We start from the raw sequence: 15,687 nt of genomic DNA on the forward strand, positions 1-15,687 counted from the left end.
AAGTATAATAATTCATTATTCGGGGTGGTAATTGATGTTTGGTGCTGTACAGTTTGGCAGGACCTGGTTATTCTGTAAAGAAACTCCCACCTATTTGACTCTTTATGGATCTCTACATACATTGTGACCTGTACACCTAAAATCTTTCTGTAATTCAATTTGTTCTGTGTTGCATTGCTGCCCCCCTCCCTTTGTGTTTTTGTTTTATTGTTATTATTATATATATATATATATATATATATATATATATATATATATATATATATATATATATATATATATATATATATATATTCTCTCCTGTTTTGTGTTAGTGTTTTATTTTGCCATGTACAACAATCTTATCAAAAATAAACTACATTAACAATAGGAGGTGGAAGGATGCGGTGATTATTCCAATCAGAAAACCAGGGAAAGATGAGACAAAACCAGAAAATTATCGGCTGATAGCGTTAACATCCAACTTATGTAAGATAATGGAGAGAGTGATAAATGAAAGATTGATATATTATATGGAAAATAAGGAACTTATATTATCAGAGTGGTTTCAGGAGAGGCAGAGGTACAATGGATCCAGTTTTACGTTTGGAGCATGAAATTAGAAAGTCTCAAGTGAATAAAGAGTGTGTTGTGGCAGTATTTTTTGATGTTGAGAGAGCAGATGATATTATGTACATACATACATACATACAGGTAATTATATTACATTAAATGTTAGTAATTTATGTTGTCAGTTGTCAGTTTTGTTTACCACTATGTTTGATACGGTTGTCAGTTATGTTTGTCAGTGTTCAGTTATGCTTACAGTGTCTCTGTTTACTTGTTAGTTGTTTTTATGATGTTTACTTTATTTTGCCTTGCTTTTAAGTTATTTATTAATTTTACTTGCTGTCTGTATTTGTTTTTCTAAATTGTTGATTTATATAAAAAAGAACAAAAACAAACCGTATTGAACTTATTTTAAATATATATTGTATAAGAAAGAAAAGGGAGAAAACTATACGATCAAATATAATAAGAAACTGTCCTGTGAATTTATGTAGATTCATTGTGTATGTAAGACAGAATCTGTTCGGCCCCCAGCTGTGCTGTTGGTGAACCAGAAGAGAGGCTAACCAGAGTATTTGTTTTTCTACCATTCATTACAGTAAATCTTTTTTTTTTTAAACCCAACTGTCTGGCATCCGATCTGTGCATGACGGGATGGCTAATAGAGGAGCTGTCACACATATATATATATATATATATATATATATATATATATATATATATATATATATATATATATATATATATATATATATATATATATATATATATATATATATATATATAAATAATTAAAAGTAATGCTGTCACATATATATATAAATAATTAAAAGTAATAAATAGAAATAGAAATAATTTCTGTGCTGCGACAGTAAAGCAGGGTCTACTCTTATATGTATGTCTATGGTATTAACCCACATAATTTACACATTCCCAAGTTTCTGCACAGCAAACTAATCGAATCTCTGTGATATCACAATTCTGAAATAGCAAGAAATTCAGACTTAGAGAATTGAAGTTCTACGGCCACATTAGAAAGATTATGACGGAAAAGGAAGGATTTAAAAGTACATGTCAACCTTAGTGTAATGTGCATCAATGCACTTGTGTCCGAGGCAAACCAAGCTAGCTAATGAGCTAACCAAATTAGCATGAAGGAGATAAATGTATTTAGGAGAATGTTCTGAAATATTTACAGAATTGTTTTTATTCGTAGAAAATATTACAAATGCTTAGACATAATACAAAAAGGCATGCGTTTGACAAAAACATGTTTCATGTTTTACAAGGTATGATACAAGACTAGATCAGAGCTTTTAGCATCTTCTTTTAGAGCCCCTTCATTCATAGCACCTTTATGACAGACACAGGTCAAAGCAATCACCGCATAAACAGTCAATTTGACTTTTTTAAAGACATGGCTTGTGTTCGTATAGTACTGAACAGTGAGAGCGTAGAAATCTATGACAGACAAAAATTATAACAATAAAAATATAACAAAACGTTTAAATGTTTATTAGCTCAACACAATGCAGTAGGAAATACTGTTTAGTTAGTTGGTGTAACGTTTTATTTTAATTATGATGTAATTATGAATGAAATGAGCCGTTAATGGTGCTGGTTCTGTAACAAAAGTTCTCTAAAAAAATGTCTGCCACTTTTTGAAGGAACTTCTATGAAGATTAGCAATGTGTTCAAACTAAACTTCAAATTATAGAAAACTATGCATGCTAGTTTGATATAACCTTTATTATTATTGAAAAACAAAAGAAAAATTGGATGATGAAGCATGGATGTCTGTCTAAGCTACAAATATATATATATATATATATTATTATATTAAATCATGTTCTACTCACCCATATTAGTTTTGTGTCATTTGGAGCCGTTCTGAAGATATTCGGAGTGATAAGCGACATGTGTATAATAACGTAAAATCAAGGGACCAATGTAAAAAAAAAACGGTGTTCCCCTTTAAGATAAAAAGCACTTGGCAAAATGACTATTCAAGTACTGAGTAATTGTTGGGCCCTAACATCTAGTTTAATGTTTAAAATGTAATCAGGCAGAGAAATATAACATAAAATAAAAATACAAATAAATACAATCATTGCAAATTAACAAATTTGGACAGAAAAAGCACTCTCCAAAGATTTTTTTCAAAATATAAACTTATAAAAACTAATCTTTACAGTGAGTTATGGATTTATATTAGGAAAGAATAAATAAATTCCAGCGACAATTTCTACTGTTTTCTGCTCGATCTACAAATATGTCATTATACTTGTGGCGGTTTTACTCCAGTAAGTAAAAGCAAAATCTCACTGGAATATTACTGAAGTAAAGGTAAAAAGTACAGTAAAGTATAACTACTGCAGAAATTTTTTTTTTTTTTTAGGAGTAGCTGTACTTGGGTAAAAGTTACTCAAATAAACCTAAAAGAGTAAATGTAACTAGTTACTAATACTAACCTGAGTCTATCATAGAATCCCAATAAAACTGAGTAGATTTTGTGGTTATATTGTGACACCATCAGAAGAAATGTTCTTACATTTGCGAGGTTTTGTCCAAATACATCCTAGCAAACACTTTTACCTGACTGACAGTGATGTGGATGATTGAAAAAGTATTTAAAACAATTATTTGATGTCGTGCTGCACAAGCTATGGTCAAAATATTCACATAAAAAGTTTGAACGGTACAAAGACCATTTTTAATTGTTCTCTCACCTTCAGTCTACAATGCTCCAGCAGAGCTCTAACTGAAGGGATGAAAATTATTTAGCAGGACAGTTCGATGCTAACAAGAAAAATGTCTTATAAAGAGAAGAAACAGAAATATAGACTTTGTTTTTCTGCCAATTTGGATCCAGGCTTGTTCTGAGTCACAGCGCCTATTTATAGCAGTACACACCAAATTTCCTGTGTGGAGCTGGAAATCCAAAGCTACGCACCCCTGGCTGTTTTGGACCACAGTTAGCGCGGGGTTTCCTGATTGGATAACGAACACTTCCATCCGCCAACCAGCCTGCATCGCAGCGGTCCAATCCCTTCAGCTGCCATGCCGCATACAGCTGGCCCACTTTAGCCACCTGACCTCCATCTGTGGCACAAACCTGAGCTGCTTCTGTGAAGTTTAGCATCCCTGGGTAGCTTAAGTAGTAAACATCCCCTAAAGCAGAGAAGATTGATCAGCAAACACAGATAGACTGAATTTTGGACCTGAAAGGAACTCGTACTGACCTTTAATAGCGGCTGAGAAGCAGAAAGCATCGTATCGATGCAAGAGGCGGTGTTTTTGTCCATAGCTGCGTAAACCAGGAGCTAAACTTCGCCCCCCACAGCCGTGCCGTGGGACCGTGATGGGATACTGCACCGTGCCATCGGCCAACCAACCAGCATTGCACCAGTCCAGCCCGTCCTCCCAGGCTGTGAGCAGCTGTTCTAATGTGGCCAGGGTAGCATCTTGATCCAGACATACCTGCCGGGCCCCAAAGAAGTTCAGATGGTAGCGTCCTTTTGGGGAGTTATAGGGAAATACAACTCCTGCAAGGAAAAGTATTTTACAAATATTTAGCATTTAAAGCAGCCGGAATCGTTCACAAAGTATTTCACACTAATTTTAAGATTCCTGTCATTTTATTACATTAATCAAATGTACTTATTTGGATAAGTTTAACACAAACCTGTTAAATAAACCTTACATGACATTCATTTTTATAATAAAGATGAATAAATCATCATTAGGTTGATGCATAGAATAAAGTATACAGACTGGGAGTATTTATTTCTAATTCATACAGTTTGTTGTTTGAATTGTTGAAAGGTAAACCTGGTTATGATGCAATTCAAACAATAAACTTTATGACTAGAAATAATGCAATAAAGAGTATTCGTTATGTTTAAGGATACTTTATAAAGAAAATGCAAACTAAAATCATTGCAGCAGGCTCCTCCAGCAGGAACATGTCTTACAAGCCAATGACTGGATACAATCAGCTGTTTTTTATTATCAATCTGACTGAATTTTCTCTGTAATGCTGTCATGATCTGGCCTGTTTGCTCTCCCTTAATTAGTCATTCCTTTCACCTGTCGTTTTTCCCTCCCTGCCTCAATTAGAATTTATTCCTCTTACCTGTTTCCTCTAGTTTATATTCAGTTCAGCCTGAGCATTCAGTGCCAGATCATTGCTTGTCTTTTTGTTAGTCTGTCTGTTCACTTTGATTTGATGGTTCATGTCCTGGATCCTAGCTGCCAGTGGAAGGAGGGTTTGTCTTGTCTCCTGATTATCCACTGTTCCTCCCCTGCGGAGTCCTCTGGGTTTTTGGCTCATTTTGGGGGGAGGTTCAGTTTTTATCTAAGTAAGCCTGGCTCCAGGAAGAGACCAGTTTAAAGTCCTGCTTTAAGTTCTGGTTCCTGCGTCCTGTCTCGGCTACCCTCTTCCACTGTGCCTGCTCATCTGCACCTGATCCTGTCTGCTCCTGTGCGTGACCAACTGGTCATGCTTCTGGTCCCAGTCAGACTCTGAACCCTCCTGGAAGTCTGTGGATGCCTGGAAGTCTGGATCATGCCACCTGTTTCTGTTCCTGCCTGATCTGGATCCTGCCTGTTTCGGTCTGTTCCTGTCTGTTCTGGATCCCTCACCAGGATCGACTTCCAGCCTCACCTCTGGGACTGCAGCACTGGGGACATTCGTGGTCTGGACTGTTAAACCAGAGTGTCTGAGATTGGGCGGTGCCCCGCCCCCCCGCCTGCAGTGTCCGTAAGCCACAGCTCCGCTTTTGTTTTGTTTTTATTTTAATAAACCTTTTGAACTTTCCTACTGACTGTCTCTCCTGAATACTGGGTCCATCTGTCTCGTTTCATGACAAATGCCTTAACTTGTGAATCAGTGCTATGGAAATAAACTCAATTGAATGGAAATTCTAAGCTACATTATTGAATATGCATCATGTAAGTTGTATCTAATAAGTTTGTGTAAAATCCTTAAAAAAGTAAATGGGATAGTTTTATGTAATAAAATCAGATAAAGTGTAGCATCAAGTTATTATCTAAATAATGGGAGTAGAATTTATAAATTCCTCATTATATGAAACTTATTGAAGCTATAGTAAAAAAGACTATCCCTAAAGATGCTTTCAGCTTTGAAGTTTGTTTCCACCAAGGAGGTTATGTTTTGTAGGAGAGATTGTGTTTCTCTGTCTTTTTGTGTACAGGATAACTTAAAATGTTAATAAATCTTAACTACATTCAGTTTTAAAAAGATACATTACATTTATTTATAGTATTATACCTCTTGTCATTATAGTTTTTACATTAAGTCCAGTTAACACTAAGATTTTCTTTGGGGCTTAAACCAACAAACCTGGAGGATGCAGTAGTTTTTACATTTGATCACTGCTGCATTAAACGACAGATTTTCATTAAATTTTTATCAGATGTGTCCCTCATGCCAAGGAACAAACCATCACATTATGGTGATAGTGAAGATCATAATCTAGATTTTTGTTTTTTTAAGAGTCTCTAACATTATGAGATGGGGATATTTGGGGGAACAAGCAGTTCCTGATTAAACCACAGGGTGGCAGCAGTGACTATTGTCAGCCTCAGCATTAGGGGACTCAAAAACACAAGAAAACGGAACATTGTTGGTTAGTAAGGTCAATAAAACATTTATGAACCGATTTTATGCTAAGGAAAAATCCATTTAAATTTGGTAATGATCCCGATCATGTGCAAGTTTTAGCTGCAGGTTTAATGGGTCATAGAATGATTCTATAGGGTATCTGGTTCTGGTCCTTAAGGTCTATGAATAGGGTGTGTAACATTGGTTGGTCAAAAAATAATGGTCAGATTAATCAGTTTGCAAAATGATCGTTAATTGCACCCTCATCATTCGTGTTTGCAGCCAGTTTTGTATTTGCAGTTCTCTTGCTCTTTGCTTTTACAGATTAAGTTTTTGTTTTTGCTGATCTAATTTTGTGCTTTCCAGTCTAATTACTATACTTGTCTAATTTTTCTGTTTGCAAGCCTGATTTTCCTATTTTTAGCACTTGTTGAATTAATTAATTCAAAAACGCCTAGGAGGATGCAAAAGGCGTTTACACTATAGATAAAGGTTAAAAATGTTGGATTACTTATCTAAGTGAAATTAGTGCTACTTCTGCAGTGCCTGAACTAAGTTAGACATGAGGCCAATGGTAACTATGGGTGAGCTGCAGAGATTGGCAGCTCAGGTGAGACAACATGCTTATAAATCATTTACTTCACATTTCTTATTTTTATGATTATCTGCTAATCTTTTGATCACAATGAAACAGATCGAACTGCAGTTTGGCTGTGAAAGTTTAAGGATTGTCCATACCTTCACAGAGCAAAGTCTAAGTCAAAACTCAAGTGTGTCTCACCCCTCATTTCCAGCTCCACCGTCACGCTCTCATCCTCCAGGCCGTCAATCACCTCACAGCGGTACCGCCCGGTGTCGTTCAGCTGCAGCTCGTTAATCACCAGAGACATGTCCCCCGGAGCTGAGCGATGAAGACGCACGCGGCCTCTGAAGCTACCGTAGCTGCGGTGACGGTTGCCCATGGCGACCATAACTTCTGTTTCCAAGGGGAAGGCTTTGTTTGAGGTGATGGTGTTGGCGGGCAACCAGGACCATTTGACCCGGGTCCTGCGTGGTCCGGTCGGTTCAGGTTCGTAGCGGTAGTGACAGGGGAGGGTGACACTGCTCCCCCTGGTGGCTGACACCAAATGCTGGTGCGATTCCACATGAAGACGGATCCCGTTGAAATAAACTAAGGAAAGATGAAAATAACAGAAACATGTTTTTTTCCGGTCAGGAACAGCGATAGTTCTAGAATATATTTACATCATGGTTCAACATTCAGAGAAAAAAAACAGCACATCATTCGGTGTATTAAATTAGCCACAAAGCAAAGGTTTAAGACTCCTGATCTAACAGATGAAAGCTGTGATCCTGTCAGAATACAAGTGAAGCTAACACTGCAAAAAACTGAAAGTTCATTTTTCTTAAAATAAGAGCATTTCTTCTTGAATTAAGCAGTTAAATGATACACTTTGCCTATGAAATAAAGCAATTTACTCATTTTTTTGTTTGTTTTTATGGCACTAGAGGCCTTTTTTTTCGACAGTAGGCTGACAGGAAAGGGGGTATTAGAGAGGGGGAGAGTCCTGCGGGAAACTACCACAGGCCAGATTCGAACCCGGGTCGCCCGCATCCAGGACTAAGGCTAAGTTCACACCTAAAGCAGCAAGAGCAGCAAAAATGTGCATGCTGCTTCTTTTTTGATGCTTGTACAAGTTTAGTTCTGACGCCCTGCTTCCACTGCACAGTGGAAAAGTGGGTCTGAGGCGCGTTGGGTGGAGCTCCCCTATCCTTTATTTTTCCGGAACAATGGCAGCTATATTTGCTAGGGTCAGTGGGAATAAAGTAGTTTTAATAGGTTTTTAAGTGAGCAGGTCCAGCTGAAAACTTCATCTGTGCAGTCAATTCATCAAGATTATGATCCTGCATTCAAATGTTATTTCTCTGTCGGAGCCGCTGTCACTAGGAATCCCATTCAACAGCAGCCTATGGCCCGGTCACCTCCTCTCCAGGAAGGCGCTTTTCATTTACGTAATCCAAACTGTGGGCACCAGGATACTAAAAGCGACCATGTTTTGCTGGCAGATTTCAGCGTTTTAAGTTCATTTAGGCGTTAATAAACAGTTTCAGAGGAGGGATAATCTGCATCATCAGCGATGTGTCTGTCTCCCTGCCAGCTCCCAGATAAGCTTCTCTGATTGGTTGATGTGGCATGTTGAGCAGCAAAAGTTACATTTTTCCCAACTCGAGTAGCTGTTGCGTTTGCGGCGCGTTGCGCGTGTCAGATGATCAAAAAGTTCATGACGCGCTGCTTCAGCTACTCAGACGTGCTGTGGGACGTTTTGCTGCACCTTGAAGCGTGTCAACCATTGACTTAGCATGTAAACTAGCTGCTCCTGCTGCCTTTGCTGCTTTTGGTGTGAACGTCGCATAAGGCCTCCGTAAATGGGTTGTGTGCGCTAACCACTGCGCCACCTGCACCCGACAATTTACATTTAGCTGCAGTCTCTTATTTCAAGTGTATAATACTTATCTTATTTTATACTTATTTTAAGAGTAAAAATGCTCATTCCATTGGCAGGTTATCTTATCTACCAGCTGAAATGAAGGGTAAATACATTTAATGGCATTTTTACTCATTACTCATTTTTGCAGTGTAAAGCTGACTGCAATGTCAACATAATAGTTAAAATAAATTGTAAAGACAAAATATTATAATTGCTCTAAGGAACGGTATCAGCCTCTTGTCAGCACATATCATCATATTACACTTATTTAGTATTACAGTACACAAACAGATCTTAAAAAGTAACATTATCATAAAATACCGTAATTGTATTTACCCTCAATTTGATCAGATCTGCAAAAGGAGGGAGGATTTTTGCTCTTAAAAAATATATGTAAATCATGCATATAAAAGAAGTTAATGGAGTTTCAAGAAATACACTATATTGCCAAAAGTATTTGCTCACCCATCCAAATTATTGGAATCAGGTGTTCCAATCACTTCCATGGCCACAGGTGTATAAATTCAAGCACCTAGGCATGCAGACTGTTTTTACAAACATTTGTGAAAGAATGGGTCGCTCTCAGGAGCTCAGTGAATTCCAGCGTGGAACTGTGATAGGATGCCACCTGTGCAACAAATCCAGTCGTGAAATTTCCTCGCTCCTAAATATTCCACAGTCAACTGTCAGCTGTATTATAAGAAAATGGAAGTGTTTGGGAACGACAGCAACTCAGCCACGAAGTGGTAGGCCACGTAAACTGACGGAGCGGGGTCAGCGGATGCTGACGCGCATAGTGCGAAGAGGTCGCCAACTTTCTGCAGAGTCAATCACTACAGACCTCCAAACTTCATGTGGCCTTCAGATTAGCTCAAGAACAGTGCGCAGAGAGCTTCATGGAATGGGTTTCCATGGTCGAGCAGCTGCATCCAAGCCATACATCACCAAGTGCAATGCAAAGCGTCGGATGCGGTGGTGTAAAGCACGCCGCCACTGGACTCTAGAGCAGTGGAGACGCGTTCTCTGGAGTGACGAATCGCGCTTCTCCATCTGGCAATCTGATGGACGGGTCTGGGTTTGGCGGTTGCCAGGAGAACGGTACTTGTCTGACTGCATTGTGCCAAGTGTAAAGTTTGGTGGAGGGGGGATTATGGTGTGGGGTTGTTTTTCAGGAGCTGGGCTTGGCCCCTTAGTTCCAGTGAAAGGAACTCTGAATGCTTCAGCATACCAAGACATTTTGGACAATTCCATGCTCCCAACTTTGTGGGAACAGTTTGGAGCTGGCCCCTTCCTCTTCCAACATGACTGTGCACCAGTGCACAAAGCAAGGTCCATAAAGACATGGATGACAGAGTCTGGTGTGGATGAACTTGACTGGCCTGCACAGAGTCCTGACCTCAACCCGATAGAACACCTTTGGGATGAATTAGAGCGGAGACTGAGAGCCAGGCCTTCTCGTCCAACATCAGTGTGCGACCTCACAAATGCGCTTCTGGAAGAATGGTCAAAAATTCCCATAAACACACTCCTAAACCTTGTGGACAGCCTTCCCAGAAGAGTTGAAGCTGTTCTAGCTGCAAAGGGTGGACCGACGTCATATTGAACCCTATGGATTAGGAACGGGATGTCACTTAAGCTCATATGTGAGTCAAGGCAGGTGAGCAAATACTTTTGGCAATATAGTGTATGTACTTAATTATAGAGCCAGGAGCAGGTCTATATGGGCATTGGCCCCCGTTGGCCCCTTTCTAGAACCACCCATGATGAGGAATGAATCTGCTTCATGGAAATCATCCAAATCCAGAAACATTTAACCAAATGAGGAGTTATTCTTGTTAGGAATCCAGTCTGTGGGTTGTGTTTTGGTGTTTTTCTCTCCCTCCACCACCAGGTGGTGCCCTGTCCTCGTTGGTCCTCCTGCACACCTGCAGCTGGTTGGGTCATCGCTGGGGAGTATTTGAGTGGCGGACTGTCACTACCTCGACGCCAGAGTGTTGCCAGTTTTGGGTACTCTAGCCGAGCTGAGTTTAGCTGAGTCTGACTGAGTCTTTGTTTCTCTGAGTTCTAATGTTGTTTTTGTCTTTTGCCTTTCAGCAGGAAGTCACCCTGCATACTGGATTATTGGCCTTCTCCCCCCTGGAAGGATTTGTTTGAGCTTCTCACTGAGCAGGGGATTTATCTCCACACGTCCCGTTCAAGTACTCCTGGAAATCTAAGTGGCAGACAGCTCCATTGCTCCTCAGGAACCAACCAAACCAAAACCTATCCGCCCTCCAACGAGCCACTCTATCTCTAGAAAACCCACACCGACTGGATACTGGGAAGAAACCTTTCTCCACAAACGTGTGTCCAGTTTACCTCTGTTTTTGCAAGACGTCGTTCAAAGTTCCCACAGACCCTGAACTAACCTCTGTGAACTTCCCCTCTTACTTCCAGTTCCGGTTCACCAGCCCTCCGAGTTTACCTGAATCCAACCCATCTGGACTCCTAATAAACCTGTTCAACTTTTACTCTGGTTTCTCTGAGTGGTTTCCTGCATGTGGGTCAGATCTCTTTAAAACATCATGACAATTCAATCATTAAGTGACAAACAGAAGGGAAAAGAGAGCAAACCCAAAGAATAACAGCTTGGTGGTCGATGTAAACTTTGATATGGAATGCATTAAAATTGTGGAGAAAAGATGTTTAAGTTAAATCAAGACAAAGAGAGAGACGAAGGAGACCAAGGTGTATGAGACATCACTTCTGAGCATCTTATTGTTCGCAGAGCTGATGCATAGATGGACAAATGACATCCCCGCTAATCATGTTCACAGTTCAGATGAGGAAGTAAGAGACAGAGGGGGAGAAGCTGCTCTGCAGAAGCAAGATAAAGTACGGCTGAATGAGAGGAAGACAGGTGGAACATAGAAGCTTTGGTCATAAAGGTGCGATGAGAAGAGGTAGCTGCAGTCAACCACAGGAAGATATGGATATTAGACTGAGAAGACTGATGTGACGGATGGTATCTCTATCTGGTAGAGGTGCTTGAAGGACACACTATAAACCCAGGATTAAGATAGTCTGGGCAGACCAAAGACAGTGTACAATTTGGGTAAAGGAGGTTGACTGTAAAGCTCACATAAAGGAGGAGAAAAGTGGGCCTAAAAATGTTAATAGTTATAGTGATAGAGAATAAGCAGTGGCAGAGGTGTCAAACTGGTTCCAGGGAGGGCCGTGTGGCTGCAGGTTTTCTTTCCAACCAAGCGGTAGCACACCAGACTGCATCCATCTCATCAAGTCAGCTGTTTTTATTTCTTCACTGATTAAGTCAGTCAGTTGACTTGATGAGATGGATGCAGTCTCATCAAGATGAGATGGATGCAGTCTGGTGTGCTACCGCTTGGTTGGAAAGAAAACCTGCAGCCACACGGCCCTCCCTGGAACCAGTTTGACACCCCTGATAGCGGTGGATGCTGAGTGGAGGAGAGAGAGGCAGATGACCAGCTATTAAGAAGAAAAACTATCAGGACTGCACATGCGAGATACAACCAAGCTTATACTGAGTAAGGCCTTCATCCAAAGCTTTCCCTCCAAACCTATGATTGGTTCTAAATCAGAGCATTTTCAGATAAGTCTTATTTCTTTAAAGAATGATGGACAAAAACTGGCTTACAGAGCTTCACTTTTTAAGAGGTCTAATTCATTGGGTTATTTAAAGGCAAAGTCCGCTCATATTCAGAATTCAAACTTCTGAAAGTACTGTTCAATAAATGATCAGTGTTTGTAGTAGTAATTTTCATGTGAATGTGATTTACTGGAGGCATCCATGTTTGTCAAAGCACACTACTGCCACCTACTGGTTTGTGACGTGACGGTGCGGTATCAGCTGTTGATCAAGTCCCAGTGCTGTATCTGGTGTTTGTCACAACGCGCTATTATCCAAGTCATCTTGAAAACATTCTTCTTCCAAATGTTGGCTACATATTACGTGTTTTTTCTCTGACCAGAAGTTCGATGGCAAATCCTCCCTCTTCAAGTTGGCAATCCAACGACCAACCCGTCCGTGGAGGATCAGGAATCAGAAAGGTGGAATAACTCTTTTTTTTTCACTTTTACCCGATGTATTCCAACATCCAGCTGCCATGCACGTGGGCATTGTCATTTTCACTATAGCTCTGGTGAATTCGAATGGTGAAGTCCTCTGGAAATCTTCAATAATTGTTGTTGATTGCAGATGTGTCTAGTAGTTCCCATTGGTTTTGCTTGTAAAGCGGGGAGAATGGCGCTAGGCTTACCGCACCGTGACGTCACTGCTGGAAGATGGCAGGACTCAGTGATTGCCACGAACTGTATTGTTTTTATTTCTTCACTGATTAACACTAAATTCATTAAATCACCATGAACGTATTGGTTTTAGGTATAAATAATGATCAGGTGGTTATTCCCAGCTGACCAGACTTTTCCTTTAATATAATCCATGTATTAGAAGCAGAATTACTACGATGACACTGAAATCATGTGACTTCACTCATTAAAAGCCTAAATCGGACATTTGGCGTATTCTATAAACAACGCAAATTGAAAAATAATAAAAGGGTTAAATTTCAACATATCAGTGGATTTGAATGTGTTTGAACTAATCTTTGAGGTAGCTGGTAAATATGGAAGCTGGGACGACCACTCCCATGAAAAAATATATATACTTCATAGTTAGTTAGTTCTGCTGGAGGTTTCTTCCTGTTCAAAGGGAGTTTTTCCTCTCCACTGTCGCTACAAGCATGCTTAGTTTGAGTCTTTGAGTCAATGAGTCGATGCAATCAACTGGTTTTCCTTAGATAGAAAACTTTGAATCAATCTGACTGGATGATCTGGTGAACTGGAAAGTGTCTTGAGATGACATGATGTGAATTGGTATTATAGAAATAAACTGAATAGAATTCTGGTTTAGCTCAATATAAAGACATACTTTCTCATACCTATGACTATAGCTTAGTCATAGGTATGAGATATAAGGTTTTTTTTTAAAACGGTGGGTGAAACTCTCAAAAAAGGTAAATATGTATTGAAGGGTAGTATTAATATTTTGTTCTTTGCATTTTATCAACAAATTGTTGATAAATTCCTCACTTCAATTTATTAATCAAATTGATCTTTGCATGTGTTCTTTGCTGGCTACAAAAACTAAAAAAAAAAAAAAATTAGCCTTCAGGGGCAGTGAACTTTATATGGACCTAGACTTCCTCCCCCAGGCAGCCTTTAACGATCTCTTTTTATTAAATTATACGTATGTTGTCATAAAACAACAACATAGCAGTAAAGTAGTAGGATTATTCTGATCTGGTAATCAGAACCTTTTCTGCATATTCTTTTGTTTTGACAAGGCAAACTCCATGATGAGAAGCCTGGTCGGCCTTAGAGTCTCAAAGCAACATTCATCTTCTAAATGACAGATTAACAGAGAGGCCATTTTCCCCAGGGATTTGGAGATTGTTCAAATAATCTGATATTTGTAGGCTCAGTGCAGCTCTTTTTGATGGTTGTTTATTGACTCTATAATACTGCTGCTGTCCCACACCAAGCAATAATAACAATATAAATGCTTTAATGGTTTCAGAAAAGCTGGAGAAACATGGAGGCACTAATTATGGGGAAGTAAGGATAAAAGAAAACATCCTAAACACACACTAACCTGCAGCAGATCCACTTCACTGTTTTGATAACAGTGCTTGAGAGCCTTAGCACCATAAATTACAGAGATCTCTTCTTCAAAACATCCAGGTTATTTCCAGACACATGTCTTATTATTTCATCAAAGGTTTTGGCTCACCTGACTCTCCAAGAAGAAAAGAAAAACCTGCAAAGTCTTTCATTTCACCAAAAGGCACATACTTTCTCCGTTTCCGTTCCCGTTTCTGAGGTCCTGGTAGTAAAAGCCGTTGTCGTAGCCGAGGGTCCCGCTGTGGCCCCTGGGCAGCAGCAGGTACAGGCAAACGGCCAGTAGGGGGCGTGAAAGATCCAGCATGACGCAGTCTGCGCGCTGAGGACAAGATAGGCAAAAATAAACTCCTGTTTTATTCCACTCCGATCCGTTTTTCACTGTTTTTATGACATAAGCATGAATTCTAAGTGGAAGGAAATAAAGATGCAAAAAAAAAAAAAGAAAGAAAATTGTTTGTTAAACAATTAAAATATTAAAACATGAAATACGCACTTTCTTATATTCCCTGGTGTTTCATTTTATTTTTGTGAAAAATATTATGATTTGAGTGAGTAAATAAATAAAAATATGATCAAATTAAGTAATGTTAGAAAACAATTGTTTATTTATACTTTTTTCTGGGATGCTTGTTGTTTATTAAATGACAAAATTTTGCAAAAACTGAAAACAAGAGGCTGGACTGGAGTGGAAATTGGATTAATTGAAAGCTTTAAAGTGAAAGTTTTTAAAGTGGGATTAACGCAGATTATTAAGACTATAGCGCGAATGAAGAAGCCAGTAATGAAACTAAAAACACCCGCAGCGCAGCCGCAGCTTTTAGGTTCAACCTGCGCTCTGATATAAACTTAGATCAAAAGTAGTTTAACATTTAAAACGTGATAAAAAAAAAAAAAAACATTAAAAAAAGAATAAAATTCCCTCCGTAGGGAAAAGGTCACTCACAGATAAGAAGCTGTTCTTCCTTTCTGACTTCAGCTCATCTCCTCCTCATCCTCTGCTGTGTCTCCGCTGCCATCCATCCGCAGGAGCGCGCGCGCTGACGTCACGAGCCCAGACGGGCATCCCCTCTGTGGTGAGGACGGACACTTCATCTTTCACGCGCTCATGCGCGTTCACCGACCTTTGGAGCTGAACACAAGCTGTTAATAAAAACTTTACTGCATGAATCTAAATACTGACATAAATAAGCTTTTTATTTAGTGACTCTGAATAGAAATAATATATTAAACTTTGACCCAATTCAGCTTCTCAGAGAATGGATGTAAAGTTTCACATTTTACATAGATAAGGTTCAGTGTAGAACTTTCTGTGGAGCACATTAA

At 39.3% G+C, this 15,687-nt stretch overlaps 1 protein-coding gene across 1 annotated transcript; it reads right to left on the minus strand.

The window, feature by feature from the left end:
• Nucleotides 1-2,510: 2,510 nt before the first annotated feature.
• On the minus strand, nt 2,511-15,447 carry LOC119777299 (hyaluronan and proteoglycan link protein 3-like). Its single transcript, XM_038276120.1, has 5 exons — nt 15,308-15,447; nt 14,536-14,683; nt 6,957-7,346; nt 3,792-4,094; nt 2,511-3,720 (listed from the first exon to the last, which is right to left on the minus strand). Exons 2-5 carry the CDS (start codon nt 14,666-14,668, stop codon nt 3,443-3,445), a joined length of 1,104 nt encoding a protein of 367 aa, XP_038132048.1. The 5' UTR covers nt 14,669-14,683; nt 15,308-15,447; the 3' UTR covers nt 2,511-3,442.
• Between the last annotated feature and the right edge of the window lie 240 nt (nt 15,448-15,687).

Source organism: Cyprinodon tularosa, unplaced genomic scaffold (assembly GCF_016077235.1).
Source record: "Cyprinodon tularosa strain WSP-4 unplaced genomic scaffold, ASM1607723v1 ctg999, whole genome shotgun sequence".
NCBI lineage: Eukaryota > Metazoa > Chordata > Actinopteri > Cyprinodontiformes > Cyprinodontidae > Cyprinodon > Cyprinodon tularosa.

Excerpts from the sequence above, each read along its gene's own strand:
- LOC119777299 (XM_038276120.1), bottom strand. The coding sequence starts at position 14,668 with ATGCTGGATCTTTCACGCCCCCTACTGGCCGTTTGCCTGTACCTGCTG. Across the intron at positions 4,095-6,956 it reads GGTGGAGCTGGAAATGAGGG|GAGTTGTATTTCCCTATAAC; the intron begins GTGAGACACACT and ends TTTTCCTTGCAG. Across the intron at positions 3,721-3,791 it reads CTTCTCAGCCGCTATTAAAG|GGGATGTTTACTACTTAAGC; the intron begins GTCAGTACGAGT and ends TCTCTGCTTTAG.